General features: G+C 41.5%; 1 protein-coding gene across 2 annotated transcripts in view; it reads left to right on the forward strand.

Annotated features, from left to right (window-relative positions):
• LOC126292234 (sushi, von Willebrand factor type A, EGF and pentraxin domain-containing protein 1-like) overlaps positions 1-14,268 on the forward strand; it is a 107,953-nt gene that overhangs the window by 70,130 nt on the left and 23,555 nt on the right. The window contains exons 7-9 of one of the 2 annotated variants that reach the window (XM_049986109.1): positions 1,125-1,334; positions 7,447-7,760; positions 13,379-13,575. In XM_049986109.1, the coding sequence (XP_049842066.1) occupies positions 1,125-1,334; positions 7,447-7,760; positions 13,379-13,575 (721 nt within the window). The remainder of the gene's footprint in view (positions 1-1,124; positions 1,335-7,446; positions 7,761-13,378; positions 13,576-14,268) is intronic. The other variant, XM_049986110.1, reaches the window with a different exon arrangement.

Raw genomic sequence — 14,268 nt, forward strand, 5'->3', positions numbered from 1 at the left:
TTCATCTTCGTGTATGTTAGGTAATGGTTGTGAACCATTTGAGAACTGACTTGCATCAGTTTACAGTTTGGTGGTACTGCATTTCCGTACACTTGACATAGCTATGTAACTGAACTGTATTATCTCACATTTGATCAGCGTCATTGATTAATGGTGTATTTCTTGGTGTGTAGCCAAGTTGTTTCCATTTTATGCAAAATATTTTGACACTGATCCAGTTGTCTTCTTGAGTTGTCATCAGCTGTGTTAAAGAGTCCTTTTGCCTGGACTCCAGACTGAAGCGTTGCCAGTTTCGTACCACTATTCAACTCTTACTGTCTTCTAAATGCCTTAATGCTCCTTTTTCAGAGCCTGCTCTGTTACCTCTTGAAACATGTAATCTCTTTGCGTTTTGCAGCTCTCATGGATGAGTTGGCTACTGATACCTGAACAAAATGCTCATCGGACCTCTTGTCTAGTTTAAATTGAGATCTCAGTTACGGTTGAACAAGTCTTCCCACATCTTTATTTTGGTAGACTACTGTATTATGCTCTCCCTGAAAATCGGTACTTGCACTGCAAAACTGCTCTTGTCGTTCTTCGTTTCACGAGTACACTCGAGGTAGTGTGCTCGGCAATAGCTGAAATGCTGGGTTGTATTAATCAGTGTGTCGCCGATGTTCGTCGCAGCTCTCCTCCGCCTCACATTCTATTGGAATGTCAGAAAACCTGATAAACGGGGGGCTGAGGTTTTAATTTGGGGCTGGCCCAGGTGGCCGAGTGGTTCTATGCGCTTCAGTCTGGAACCGCTATGGTTGCAGGTTCGAATCCTGCCTTGGGCATGGATGGTGTGTGATGTCCTTAGGTTAGTAAGGTTTCAATAGTTCTAAGTTCTAGGGGACTGATGACCCCTGATGTTAAGTCCCATAGTGCTCAGAGCCATTTGAACCATTTTAATTTGGGCAGCAACCATACATAATGGTACAGTTCACAGCAACTGATAAAGATGTTCCATTCCGTCATGAAAATATTATGCATGAAAATGGAATCCAGAAGTAAGCCACACACCCAGAAATATGGCATTGAGTCACAATGGATAATGTTCTGCGGTGCCAGTGTATGAGCAGTTCCCTTCTTCATTGCAGCACTTGCTGGCTGCCCGCCTCCACCGCTCGTGGAGCACAGCACGATGTCCTCGCCGACGTCAGAGACTTCGTACCCCGTGGGGTCATCGGTTAGCTACAGCTGCTTCCAGGGTTACGTGCTGGAGGGGGAGCACATCATCACCTGCAATCCCTCCGGCCTCTGGGAGCCTTCCCCGTTGCCGACGTGCAGAGCTGATCCACAGCCTTATGGTATGTAGCCGTAAATACATGCTCTGCCCCTTCTGTCATCCTGTTTCTCTGTGATGCATCAATAAAGTACTCTCATCATTTTGCTGTTGTTTGTGCATCACTAGACCCATATGCATGTCAGAAATGTGCACGTTAGGTCTGATCACCCTAGTCCTTCTCTTTCTCTGTGTTGTATACTGACTTTCTTTATACATTCATTCATTCACACACACATCATGTTTCATCAAACCCATCATGGCTGCAGAACTTAAAGGGTGTAGAACAAGCCGAGTTGTACATTAACATGCAGAAGCCACCACTGCTGGATACTTCTGTAAAGTACTCTAACAACAAATTGTGCTTAGTACTAATCTACTCACACTGATAATGATGGTAATTACTTCCGCATTACTGTATAAGTGCATGTTAACAAATATCGGCAACTTTGACAGAAACTATTGTTCCTCCTCTTGTATTACGCAGCTGCTATTATTATCTGATACTTCAAACAAAGCATTTTAACTTCGCACACTACTATTAGCTGTTTGTATACTGTTAAAACTAGGATTTGTCTGAGAGAAATATTAGAGTTCGGCAGAATTTACATTGCCAAGTCCAAGTATACAATCCAGTAGTGAAACACGGCAGCAGTTCAGTGGTGATTTGGGCAGCCGTATCAGGATATTCTGTGGGCTTCATAGTTACTGTGCAAGGTTGCATTACTGTTAAGAATTATGTGACCAATTTGTCTGATCAGGTACATGTCATGGTGCAAAGTTTGTTCATGAATGGTGATGCTGTTCTCAGAGACAACAGGCCTGCTGTTCACATTGTTCGCACCATCCAGAACTTGTTTTGTGATTACAAGGATAAATTGGTGCATTTGTCCCAGACGCCACATTCACCAGATCTCAATATTATCGAGGCTCTGTGATCTGCTGTGGAGAGAACTGTGCATGACCCACCTTCATCGTTGTTACCTGAACTTACCACTATTTTCCAAGAAGAATGGTACTTTGTAAGATAACTTTGAAAGCCATACAAGACCAGTATTTATCCATGTCTTGTGTTTCTGCTGTATCCATATTTTTGTCCACCTACTGTGTCTTGTTGAAGGGTTGGCAAATGAGATATTCTTTTACTTTTTAAAAAAATATTTTGATGTCCAATATCCTGTCTTATATCTACCTACGACCTTTTAGACTTTTGGAGCAGAATATAAAACTTCATTCTGAACCCCGAAAAAGGGAAAGGTAGTGTGTATGGACATTATTTCTACTCTCAGTATAGTGCATCTGCAAAGTCTCTCCACGGCAGCAAGCTCTGCACATCTCGCTTTGCAAGGGGCATAAGGTTACAGCACATTCATGTTGCTGTATAAGCTAGGGGCTGGGATTCAATGCTAGTGGCTGCAGTAATGTCAGACAATGAAATTCGACATCATTATAATTAAAACAATGAAATTAATTACATATGATTAAATACACTGTACTCACCAATATCACAGTAGGTGCTGGAAATGTTTTCCTCGTTCTTGAATGCATAGCTCAATATGCTTACATTTATTTGTGAACACTTTTACCAGTGTTTCAAATGTAATAGAATGCAGATAATCAGTTATTGGCGTCTCCAGTTCATCTGTTGTGTTTGGTTTATTTTGATACAAAAATGTTATAGCCGCATACCAAAGAAAATAGTTTGGTGGAGACAGAGCTGGTGAGTGCGGGGACCGGGGACGTTTTGTAATTACTCTATCTCCAAATATTTCATCTGTAAGTCGTAGGGACTGGTGTGCCATTTGAGCACTAGTGTTGCCTTGTTGGGAAAATCGAATGATTAATCTCATTTTCATTCAACAGGGCAGTAAATGGATAAATTACTTGGGAACGGTAGACATCAGAAATGACATTAATATCATAAAAGGTCGCCCCTATGGTTCACATTCACATTTCAGCAATCCAAACACTGGTTTTCTCTACATGCAATGGTATTTCTCCTAAGGCATGTGGACTTTCTAATGACCAAATTCGTGAATTTTTGGAATTAATGCAGCCAGGTAGATGAAATGAAGTCTCATCACTGAAAAAGGTTAAATCTAAACCAAGAACTCCACATTGATTAACAAATTGCTGAAACCATTTGTAATAAGCAATTTGTTTGGCATGGTGCTTACAGTGTATTTATTGCACTGCAGTGATTTCATATGGACACATCGCCTATTCTTTGGTTACGACCTTAAGTGCTGTTGTACGAGAGACAACAATCTCCTCACTGATTTTTTTGGACTCTGTTATCACGATGTCCAAAATGTCATCAAGCTTCTGTCCTATAAAACTGTGAGCCACCCAGCTCATGGTGCATCATGAACTGAACTTTTTGCTTTCCGAAATTTGCAAATTAAATCGCGTGCAGTGTCACAATGTGGGCACCTTGAAGCAGGAAAATGTAATGTAAATTGCCACCTCAGATGCTTCATAATGTTTCTTCCTGCATGGAAAACCTCTTCCACTAAACACATGCTCTCTGTAGTTGTAAGCATTTTCACTACACTCAGCTTACAAGAGAACTAAACGATAACACAACTAACAGCTGCAGTGCACATGTAACTCTACTACCCCTACCCTACCACAGCATGTCCATGGAATACGCGCAGACAAGACTCGAAAGTACTGCCACTGTCTCATATTCGGTTACCAACTTTATACAATAATATTCTTATTGCATAATTGTGTACATTAAGTCTCTTCTTCAGTGTAGCTGCAGTGCTCCCAAAGATTATTCCACCGGATAGAATTGAGAGGCAGAATGGTACCAATCCTGTCAATAGATCAACATAATGAGATTTCCAAGTGCAAAACAGGCAGAACTGAGCTTTTAGGTTAATGTATATACATGCTGGCACCGCCTCAGTTTACATTTGGATGCCCAAGGACTTGACACATCATGTCTAATCTAGTCTGTTCCCATTGATCTCCACATCTCATCTTGCTTTGCTGTTAGGATTCTATCAACATGTCATCCCTCCCCTTTCTAAGTGAACTGATGAGGCTCTTGAAGTCTTCCACGCAGTGTGAACATTTCGTTAGAGTTCACCTAGATTATCATGCCATTCAGCTAGATTATCACGCCATTTAAAGGCAAATAAAATAAGAGTTCAATTTTGTAAGACAAGGGCTAGTTTCATACTAATTTTCCGCTCGGCAATATTTGTTGTTTAATTTATTTAGGTTTCATTTGGAAGTTTTTTATGGCTTCAGTTTGAGGCACTTGGGCACAATTATCTAAATAAAATTCATCTGCAAATGTATCCTGCAGCTGTATTGTAACATCCACTAATGTGGTAAATAAGAATGATCTGGCACTGTACATGTACTTTATTACATTGTTTACAACACATTTTGTTTCCCTCACTATTCAATAATTTACTTCTATAGTATACCCACATCATCGTGTGCCTATGAACCACTCCCTCTTTGAAACTTTCTGACAGATTAAAACTGTGTGCTGGATCAAGACTCGAACTCGGGACTTTTACCTTTCGCAGGGCAAGTGCTCTACCATCCAAGCTACCCAAGCACAACTCACGACCCGCCTTCACAGATTCAATTCAGCCAGTACTGCATCTCCCAACTTCCAAACTTCACATAACTCTTCTGCAAAGGTTCACAGAAGAGCTTCTGTGAAGTTTGGAAGGTAGGAGACATGGTACTGGCAGAATTGAAGCTTTGAAGGTGGGTCGTAAGTCGTGCTCGGGTAGCTCGGATGGTAGAGCACTTGCCCATGAAAGGCAAAGGTCTCGAGTTCGAGTCTCGGTCCAGCACACAGTTTTAATCTTGTAAGGAAGTTTCATATCATTGCACACTCCGCTGCAGAGTGAAAATCTCATTCACTCCCTCTTTAGTGACGTTATAATTTAAAATTGTTATAAACTGTTAAAATAAAAGGACAACCACTGATCAGTTGAAACTGATGCTTCCATTCTGACCAATTGTTGTTACAAGAAAATAAAATAAACAGTATTTTTCTTTTTCACTTGAAATCTTATGGGAAAACTTGCAGCATTTTGCTCAGTATGGATTTTGTGTTGCTTTCTTTAGGGTGGCTGCTTGTCTGGAAAACCTGGGAAATTGGTGATTCTCAGGGAGTGTCAGGAATTCATTTCTGAAAGTATTTGTATGGAAGTATTTGTATGGAAGTGAAACATGGACGAAGCTTTCGAAATGTGGTGCTGCAGAAGAATGCTGAAGATTAGATGGGTAGATCACGTAACTAATGAGGAAGTATTGAATAGGATTGGGGAGAAGAGAAGTTTGTGGCACAACTTGACCAGAAGAAGGAATCGGTTGGTAGGACATGTTCGGAGGCATCAAGGGATCACCAATTTAGTATTGGAGGGCAGTGTGGAGGGTAAAAATCGTAGAGGGAGACCAAGAGATGAATACGCTAAACAGATTCAGAAGGATGTAGGTTGCAGTAGGTACTGGGAGATGAAGAAGCTTGCACAGGATAGAGTAGCATGGAGAGCTGCATCAAACCAGTCTCAGGACTGAAGACAACAACAACAACAACGACAACAACAACAAGGGAATTCTAAGACATTTGGTGAGTAGGGGAGTTGAACTGTTCATTGACAGACATAAATAAATATACTGAGTTATTTTGTTAAGAAACCTCTCGAGATTTTTCAGCAGAAACAATCAGTTGTTGGGTTGCGTAAGAAGAAGTGGAGAAGTCCATTAAATTATTGTAATATTTGTCACTCAATGACATTTGCTTATGGTGCACTGATCCATGTCGAGAATCCCGGGAGCGGAAAGACTTACCTTAGTATTTAAATATGTCTGCTTGTGTCTGTGTATGTATGTATGGATGGATGTGTGTGTGTGTGTGTGTGTGTGTGTGTGTGTGTGTGTGCGCGTGCGAGTATATATCTATCCTTTTTTCCCCCTAAGGTAAGTCTTTCCGCTCCCGGGATTGGAATGACTCCTTACCCTCTCCCTTAAAACCCACATCCTTTCGTCTTTCCCTCTCCTTCCCTCTTTCCTGAAGAAACAACCGTCGGTTGCGAAAGCTAGAAATTTTGTGTGTGTGTTTGTGTGTTATTTTATTGTGTCTGTCTACCGGCGCTTTCCCGCTTGGTAAGTCTTGGAATCTTTGTTTTTAATATATTTTTCCCATGTGGAATATTTTATATATGGTTTTAAAGGAGAGGGTTAGGAGTCATTCTAATCCCGGGAGCGGAAAGACTTACCTTAGGGGGGAAAAAAGGACAGGTATACACTGGTTCGTCCCCCCCCCCCCCCCCCCCACACACACACACACATATACACATATCCATCCGCACATATACAGACACAGGCAGACATGTGCAAAGAGGTTGGGCAGAGGCATTTACACATGTCTGCCTCTGTGTCTGTATATGTGCGGATGAGGTGTGTGTGTGTGTGTGTGTGTGTGTGTGTGTGTGTGTGTGTGTGTGTTGTGTGTGTGTGTGTGTGTGTGTTCTTTTTCCTCCCTAAGGTAAGTCTTTCCGCTCCCAGGTTTGGAATGACTCCTTATCCCTCTCCCTTAAAATCCACATCCTTTTATCTTTCCCTCTCCTTCCCTCTTTCCTGATGAAGCAACCATGGGTTGTGAAAGCTTGAAATTTGTGTGTGTTTTTTTATTCTGTGTATCAACATACCATTGCTTTCTCGTTTGGTAAGTTACAGCATCTTTGTTTATTATATATATATATATATATATATATATATATATATATATATATATATATATATATATATATATATCTTTCCCACATGGAATATTTCCCTCCACGAAATTTCAGTCACCTTCTTTTCACTTCACCTAGCTAGGGAGAAACGACCAGCATTATAAAATAAGGGAATAACTGCTCACATAGAAAGATTTAGGCATTCATTATTCCCACGGGCTATTCCAGAATGGAACAGTAGAGAAAAATTTTGAAAGTGTTTCTGTGAATTGTCTGTCAAACACTTAAGTAATGGAGTAATCACATAGGTGTAAATGTTCGTGAAATCTTTTGATGAAACAGTCGCCACCCTGTTCTTTTGATAAACTTTATGCCAGTTTCTCTGATCTCTCCTGACAGTGATTTAACTTTCTCCAACAGCCTACCTGAGTACATCGAGTGTGCTGCTCGTGTCCCTCGCGGTGGCTCTCGGCGTCTCACTCATTCTGCTCGTGGTCTGTGTGGTGGTGGTGTGTCGCCACCAGGGGCCCAAGACACGCCCCGGAGTTCCGTCGCCCTCGTCGTCAAGCGGAGGAGGTGGAGGCCACCGCGGTGGCTGCGGCGGACCACCTGGTTCTCTTGGTGGGCCACGCCACTCTTCTCCGACAGGATGCGTTGCCACTTCTGGAGGTGTTTTGCACGACCCAGACAGGGTCGCTCTTATCGCATTTGCCGATGGAGTTCAGTTGGGAGAGGTTGGTAAATTGTATCATTAACTGAGGAGAACTACAAAATTGAGTGACATTGTTTGTGACCAACACTTACCTTCCCTCCTACTGTGGGTTTTGCTGCATTCCATTCAGTATTACAGCAGCAACACTCAGGATGATAGACCAATCTGGACTTGTAACATCAGCAATAATGTCTTTATCAACAAAACTTTCAAGTCCTTGTACATTAGGAACTCCTGTACCTCCACGTACAATGGCTACAGTGAGCCAACCATTACCGTGATCAAAAGTATAATTAATGTCAATACTAAAATTAAGTCTACACCCACAGAAAACATAAGGTCCGTCGACAAGTGCAGTAGCAGCAACACTTCTAACTGGTATGCGGTTCTTCTTGTCTCCAGCTGTTGTGGCGAATTCGATTTTCTCGATCGTTTTATACACTGTCTGTTTAGAACGGTGACGAAATCTCCTGTAAGGCATCGTGGTGGCGTTCAATGCAGTTGCCTGTGCTGCAGCAACAGCAGCGCGAATGAGCCTCTGTGCGGCTCTCACTCGCTTATATAGTATATAGTACCTCCACGTACAATGGCTACAGTAAGCCAACCCATTACCGTGTGAGAAAGTATCATTAATGTCAATACGAAAATTTGGACTCAGTAAAATTTTATCATTTGTTAAAAAATAATGAAACAATCTTGCTGTGCTGGTACTGCAAAGGATGAAAGGCAAGGGGGAACAACAGCCATTATATTTCCTGAGGACATGCAGCTCTACTGTAAGGTTTAATGATTGTGGTAGCCTCTTATGTAAAATATTGTGGAATCTGTGGCTGAGGGCTACTCAGGAGGATGTCGTCATAAGGAAAAACAAAATTATCGTTCTAAAAGTCAGAATGTGGAATGGTAGGTTCCGTAATGAGATAGGCAGATTAGAGAATTTAAAAAGAGAGATGGATGGGTTGAAGCTGGGTATAGTGGAAGAAGTGAAGTACTGCGGCAGGAAGAGCCGGACCTCTGGTGAGGCCAGTACAAGGTGTCAACATAAAAGCAAATATAGGATTGCGGAAATAAGACCAATAATGAATAAGAAAATAGGAATGCAGCTAAGCTACTATGAACAGCATAGTGAATGTAGTATAGTAGCCAAAGTAAACCCAAAGTCAGCACCCACCACAGTAGTGCAAGTTTATATGCCAGATAGTGCCAGAGAGATGAAGAGACTAAATGAATGTGTAACAAAATAACTACCCTCCCGACCTGGTACAGAAGAAAATAACCAGATCCTGCCCTGAAATGAGATCCATCTTTCATGAAATCCTCCCCACTCCACCAAGAGTGTTTTTCCGCCGTCCACCTAACCTTCGTAACCTCTTGGTTCATCCCTATGAAATCCGCAAACCACCTTCCCTACCCTCTGGCTCCTACCCTTGTAACTGCCCCCGATGGAAAACCTGCCCCATTCACCCTCCCACCACCAACTACTCCAGTCCTGTAACCCGGAAGGTGTACACGATCAAAGGCAGAGCCACGTGAGAAAGCACCCACGTGATTTGCCAACTGACCTGCCTACACTGTCGCTTTCTATGTGGGAATGACCAGCAACAAACTGTCCATTCGCATGAATGGACACAGGCAGAGAGTGTTTGTTGGTAATGAGGATCACCCTGTGTCTAAACATGCCTTGATGCACGGCCAGAACATCTTGGCACAGTATTACACCGTCTGGATTATCTGGATACTTCCCACTAACACCAACCTATCCGAACTCCAGATATGGGAACTTGCCCTTCAATATATCCTCTCTTCCCGTTATCCACCAGGCCTCAATCTCCGCTAATTTCAAGTTGCCGCCACTCAAACCTCACCTGTCATTCAACATCATCTTTGCCTCTGCACTTCCGCCTAGACTGACATCTCTGCCCAAACTCTTTGCCTTTAAATATGTTTGCTTGTGTCTGTATATGTGTGGATGGATATGTGTGTGTGTGCGAGTGTACACCTGTTCTTTTTCCCCCTTAAGGTAAGTCTTTCCGCTCCCGGGATTGGAATGACTCTTTATCCCTCTCCCTTAAAACCCACATACTTTCATCTTTCCGTCTCCTTCCCTCTTTCCTGACGAAGCAACCGTGGGTTGCAAAAGCTCGAAATTTTGTGTGTGTGTTTGTGTGTTTTTTTATTGTGCCTATCTACCAGCACTTTCCTGCTTGGTAAGTCATGGAATCTTTGTTTTCAATATAAAATAAAATAAGATATTCAGATAGTTAAGGGAGACAAAAATTTAATTGTGTCAGGGGACTGGAATTCAATAGTAGGAAAAGGGCAACAAGGAATAATGGTGGGACAACATAGAGCATGGGAGAGGATTGAAAGGCAAAATGCCTCGGTAGATTTTTGGACTCAGCAAAATTTTATCATTGGTTTAAAAATAATGAAACAGTCTTGTTTGTGTGGAAGATACATGAAGACATTGGAAGGCTTCAGGTATATCACACAATAGTAAGACAAAGGTATACAAACCAAATTTTAAACTGCAAAAATCAAACAATGGAAAATCCAGGATGGAATGTAACTATATTATGAAAAGGAAAGTTGCTACTCATTCTATAGAGATCAACACACACACACACACACACAACTCGTACACACGACTGCAGCCTATGGCAGCTGAAGCCAGTGAAGAAGTGTGGCTTCGGGTGCCAGAGGCTGCAATCATGTGTGTATCAGTTGCGTTTGTGTGTATGTGTGTCATCTATTTTCGACAAAGGCTTTGTTGGTCGAAAGCTAATATTGTGACAGTCGTTTTGTTATGCGTGTCTGTGACTCAGGGTCTCTGATGTATGGTGATTAGCAACTTTCTCTTCATAATATTGTTAAATTTTAAATTGCAAAATATTTCCAGGAGCTGATGTTGATTGGGACCATAATTTATTTCTTATGAACTGCAGATGAAAACTGGGGGAAAAAAGAATTAGAAAGATGGGAAATTAAGGAGACACACCATGCATAGATTGAAAGAACTGGGAGTTGTTAAGTTTTGAAAAGAGACCGTTAGGCAACGATTAAATGAAATGCCAAAGGAATACTATAGAAGGAGAATGAGTAGCTTTGAAAGATGAAGTAGTGAAGACAGTAGAGGGTCAAACAGGCAAAAAGACAAAGTTGAGTAGAAACCCCTGAATAACTTTGGAGGCTTTAATTTAATTGTTGAAAGGAGAAAATACAAAAATGCAACAAATGAAGTGATAAAAAAGGAATACAAACATTTAAAAAATCAGACCAACAGACTATGCAAAATGGGTAGACAGGAATGGTTCGAGGACAAATTGAAAGCTTTAGATATATGCACAGTAGTAGAAATTGCTATTCATCATATAGAGGACGTGTTGTGCCTGTCTGTGGCTCAATGTCTCCTTTGTAGGGGTAGTAGCAATCTATCCTTTCCAAAATATTTTTGTTATTCTGTCATGGATTTTCTTTTGCATGATAGGAGATAGATAGATATGTCCTATAGAAATTAGAGACCTTTGGAGAAAACAGAAGCACAGATATGAGTATCAAGAGTTCATATGGCAAGCCAGTATTAAACAAGGAGTGGAAAGGTGAAAGTTGGAAGGATTATATAGAAGGGCTAAACAAGGTCCATGTTCTTGTTTTGATCCATTCTACCACCTCTGAATGTCGCCTAGCCTCCAAACGTAGCACCAACAGTACTGATACATGTATTCCACTGTCAGAGATACCAGAATGATTTTCACTAATAACTTTTTACACACACTCACATGCGCGCGGTTACAGCATTCAGTGAATTCACAAAAACTGCAACACCTGAGGTGCACACATATCTGCTATGGAACAGCAGAACAGATTGTGGAGCATATCACCCAGCAATACTCTGAGAGAAGATACTCTGGAAATTAGAATGATGACCTCCAAGCTACAGCTGAAGCTGTTAATTAGCTGTCAGATATATAGGTCTGAGAATTTTGATTGCTGAGTAAAAACCTATTTTTTATGTAGTATTTATGATTTATAATTTATCTTGTTAAAATCTGTTATATGTAATTTGATAATACAATGCTGGCTTTCAAGGCTAGTATTTGCATCCATGGTGATTTTGGTTGTATGTACATTATAGTGCAGTTTTTCTCTGCCTAACGTCTTGTCTTCAAATGTCAGAGACATCATCAGAGTCTATAAAGACTCAGATACTGGTTTCTAATTTAAAAAGAGTTCAACAAGTCAAGCTGTATGTACACATCCGTGCAACAGTTGAGTTGTGACTTTATCACTCTGCTTGCTAAGATCACAAAGTTGTGCTTACATGTGTTACGAAGCATTTACTGGGGAAAAGTTGATACTTTGTTTTATCGAGCACTGAGACCCACAATTTGCCTGATTTCAATCCCTTTGTTTTTGTTCTTCTGAATTTCTATGGTTTCTCTGTACATCATAGAAAAGTAATAACTGCACCTTAATAAAATCCTTACTATTGGGGAAATGAATTTGTTGGCCCCCCTGTCCCAGTGCACTATCTGCTACTGCCAGTTTATTCGTGTTTCCAAGATGACAGCAGAGTGTGATGAGATAACCCAACCAAAGCAGCTGAAGGACTAAGACAACAAGGGAAGCTATCAAAATATTATGGAAATCCCAACATTACCTTGGTTACAAACACAGGAATTGGGGGATAAATTTTGTTTTTTACATCTTTAATTTTTTGACATCTGGTGGGACTATGCTTGATATCCCTCATGTTATGTGACCATGTGCTGAGCATCATATTTCTTGCAGATATGTGTAGTTATTTAGCTGTTTGTATGTATATTCTCTGTTGGTAGGTTCATGACAGGAATACAAGGACTGTTTGAAAAGTATCCAACCTTTTTTTTTGCGATCACTGGTGGATTTTAATCTAGCACACTTGCATGAGCTGACCTAGAATCTTTGTGCACATGGGTGAATTTTTTCCTGCCTGTCCAGAGTTTCAGCTTCTGGCAAGCAGCAGTTGAGTGAGGTAGTATTTAGTGCTTGCACCAGTTTTTCATTGCAAGCAAAATGATGTAATGACTGGAGCTTTGCTACCATATCAAATTTTGTTAGAAACTGAGTAAATGACATGTAGAAACCATTCAGAAGATTCAGAAGGCTTTCGGTGTTGATGCTATGGACATCATACATATTAAGGAGTTGTACAACTAGTTTAAAGATGGTTGCACATTGCTGGAGAGCGAGTCGTGTCATTGCCAGTGTGGGCATCGAAGTGATATGGGAACATCGCATGACTATCAGAGAAATTGTGGTAGAAGTCAGCATCAGCAATTTTTGAGCACATAACATTGTGACTGAAGATTTGGCCGTGAACACAGTGTCTTTGAAATTCATGCCGAAACTGCTAACTGCAGAGCAGAAACAACTAAATGTGTCCCTCCGACAGGCTGGTGACGGTCTGCTCTTGACGAAGTGTTGCTGCAGTCCCTGCTTGTTCGACTGAAACACACAAAAGTAAACATTTCATAATTATTTCACAAAATCAGAATAGATAAAAATCCTTAGTTATGTTTCAAAAACAAAAGCTTAACTTACACCAAAAATTCTGCTACCTTACAGCTATTAACGATAATTTATCGGCTGTGTCCACAGTCGACAGCTCTTCCAACCTACGAAGAGGCGGTGCGCGGGTGCGATCGCAGCATGGCTGGCGTCGGCGGCACGGTGGGGGGTGGAGGCGCCTCCCTGAGTGCGGGCGGCAGCCAGGGTCACCGTGGCCATGGGCGCGGCCACTGGGCGGGCCTGGGGTCGGGCCGCCGGCCGGTGCACGTGACACGCCAGTCCTCCAGGTGAACGGCCGACAGTCAGCTCTGCTTCGCTGTGTACTGCCAGCCCTACTGTAGATGGGGGGCTTCTCACTGCTTTATGTGGCCTCGAGCTCTCAGAAACAGTGTTAACTGATTCTCCTGTCACTACTGCTTCTTTGTGTTTTCTTGGCATATTGACTGATCCGTTAGATTTCAGGTGTTCAGCCCCAGAAACTCCATTTCTTCAACTGATGTTTAGGCCACACACCTTTCATGTGAAGAAATGGGAGTTGTTATGTAAGATGTAGGGGATTCAGCGTCATAATCAGAATTTAATGGCACTTTGGAATACCTGACGTCAAATTAAGCGGAAGGAATAGGTAACATTCTGTGGAATTTCTAAAATCATTCCGGCCACTCTCACCCAAATGCCTAGTCAATCTGGTGTTGTAACAGCCTTCCCCTGTCCTGTCACTGTGTAGATAACTTTCAAAGGGAACCACAGCAAGGTGATTTGTAGTACCGAACACTCAGCCATTGATTGACAACAGAAGTACTGTGATACAACTAGACATGTGATTCTTATTAATACTTTTTCATCACACAATTCCATATTGTGCTGCTAAATGGTTGCTTGTGAGAAAAGCAACTTTCCTCCAAATATTTAAAAGGATTATGGTACAGAGAGGGATTATAACATTGAACACGTAGAGTGTCAATGCAAGATAACAGTTT

Source organism: Schistocerca gregaria, chromosome 9 (genome assembly GCF_023897955.1).
Source record: "Schistocerca gregaria isolate iqSchGreg1 chromosome 9, iqSchGreg1.2, whole genome shotgun sequence".
Classification (NCBI taxonomy): domain Eukaryota; kingdom Metazoa; phylum Arthropoda; class Insecta; order Orthoptera; family Acrididae; genus Schistocerca; species Schistocerca gregaria.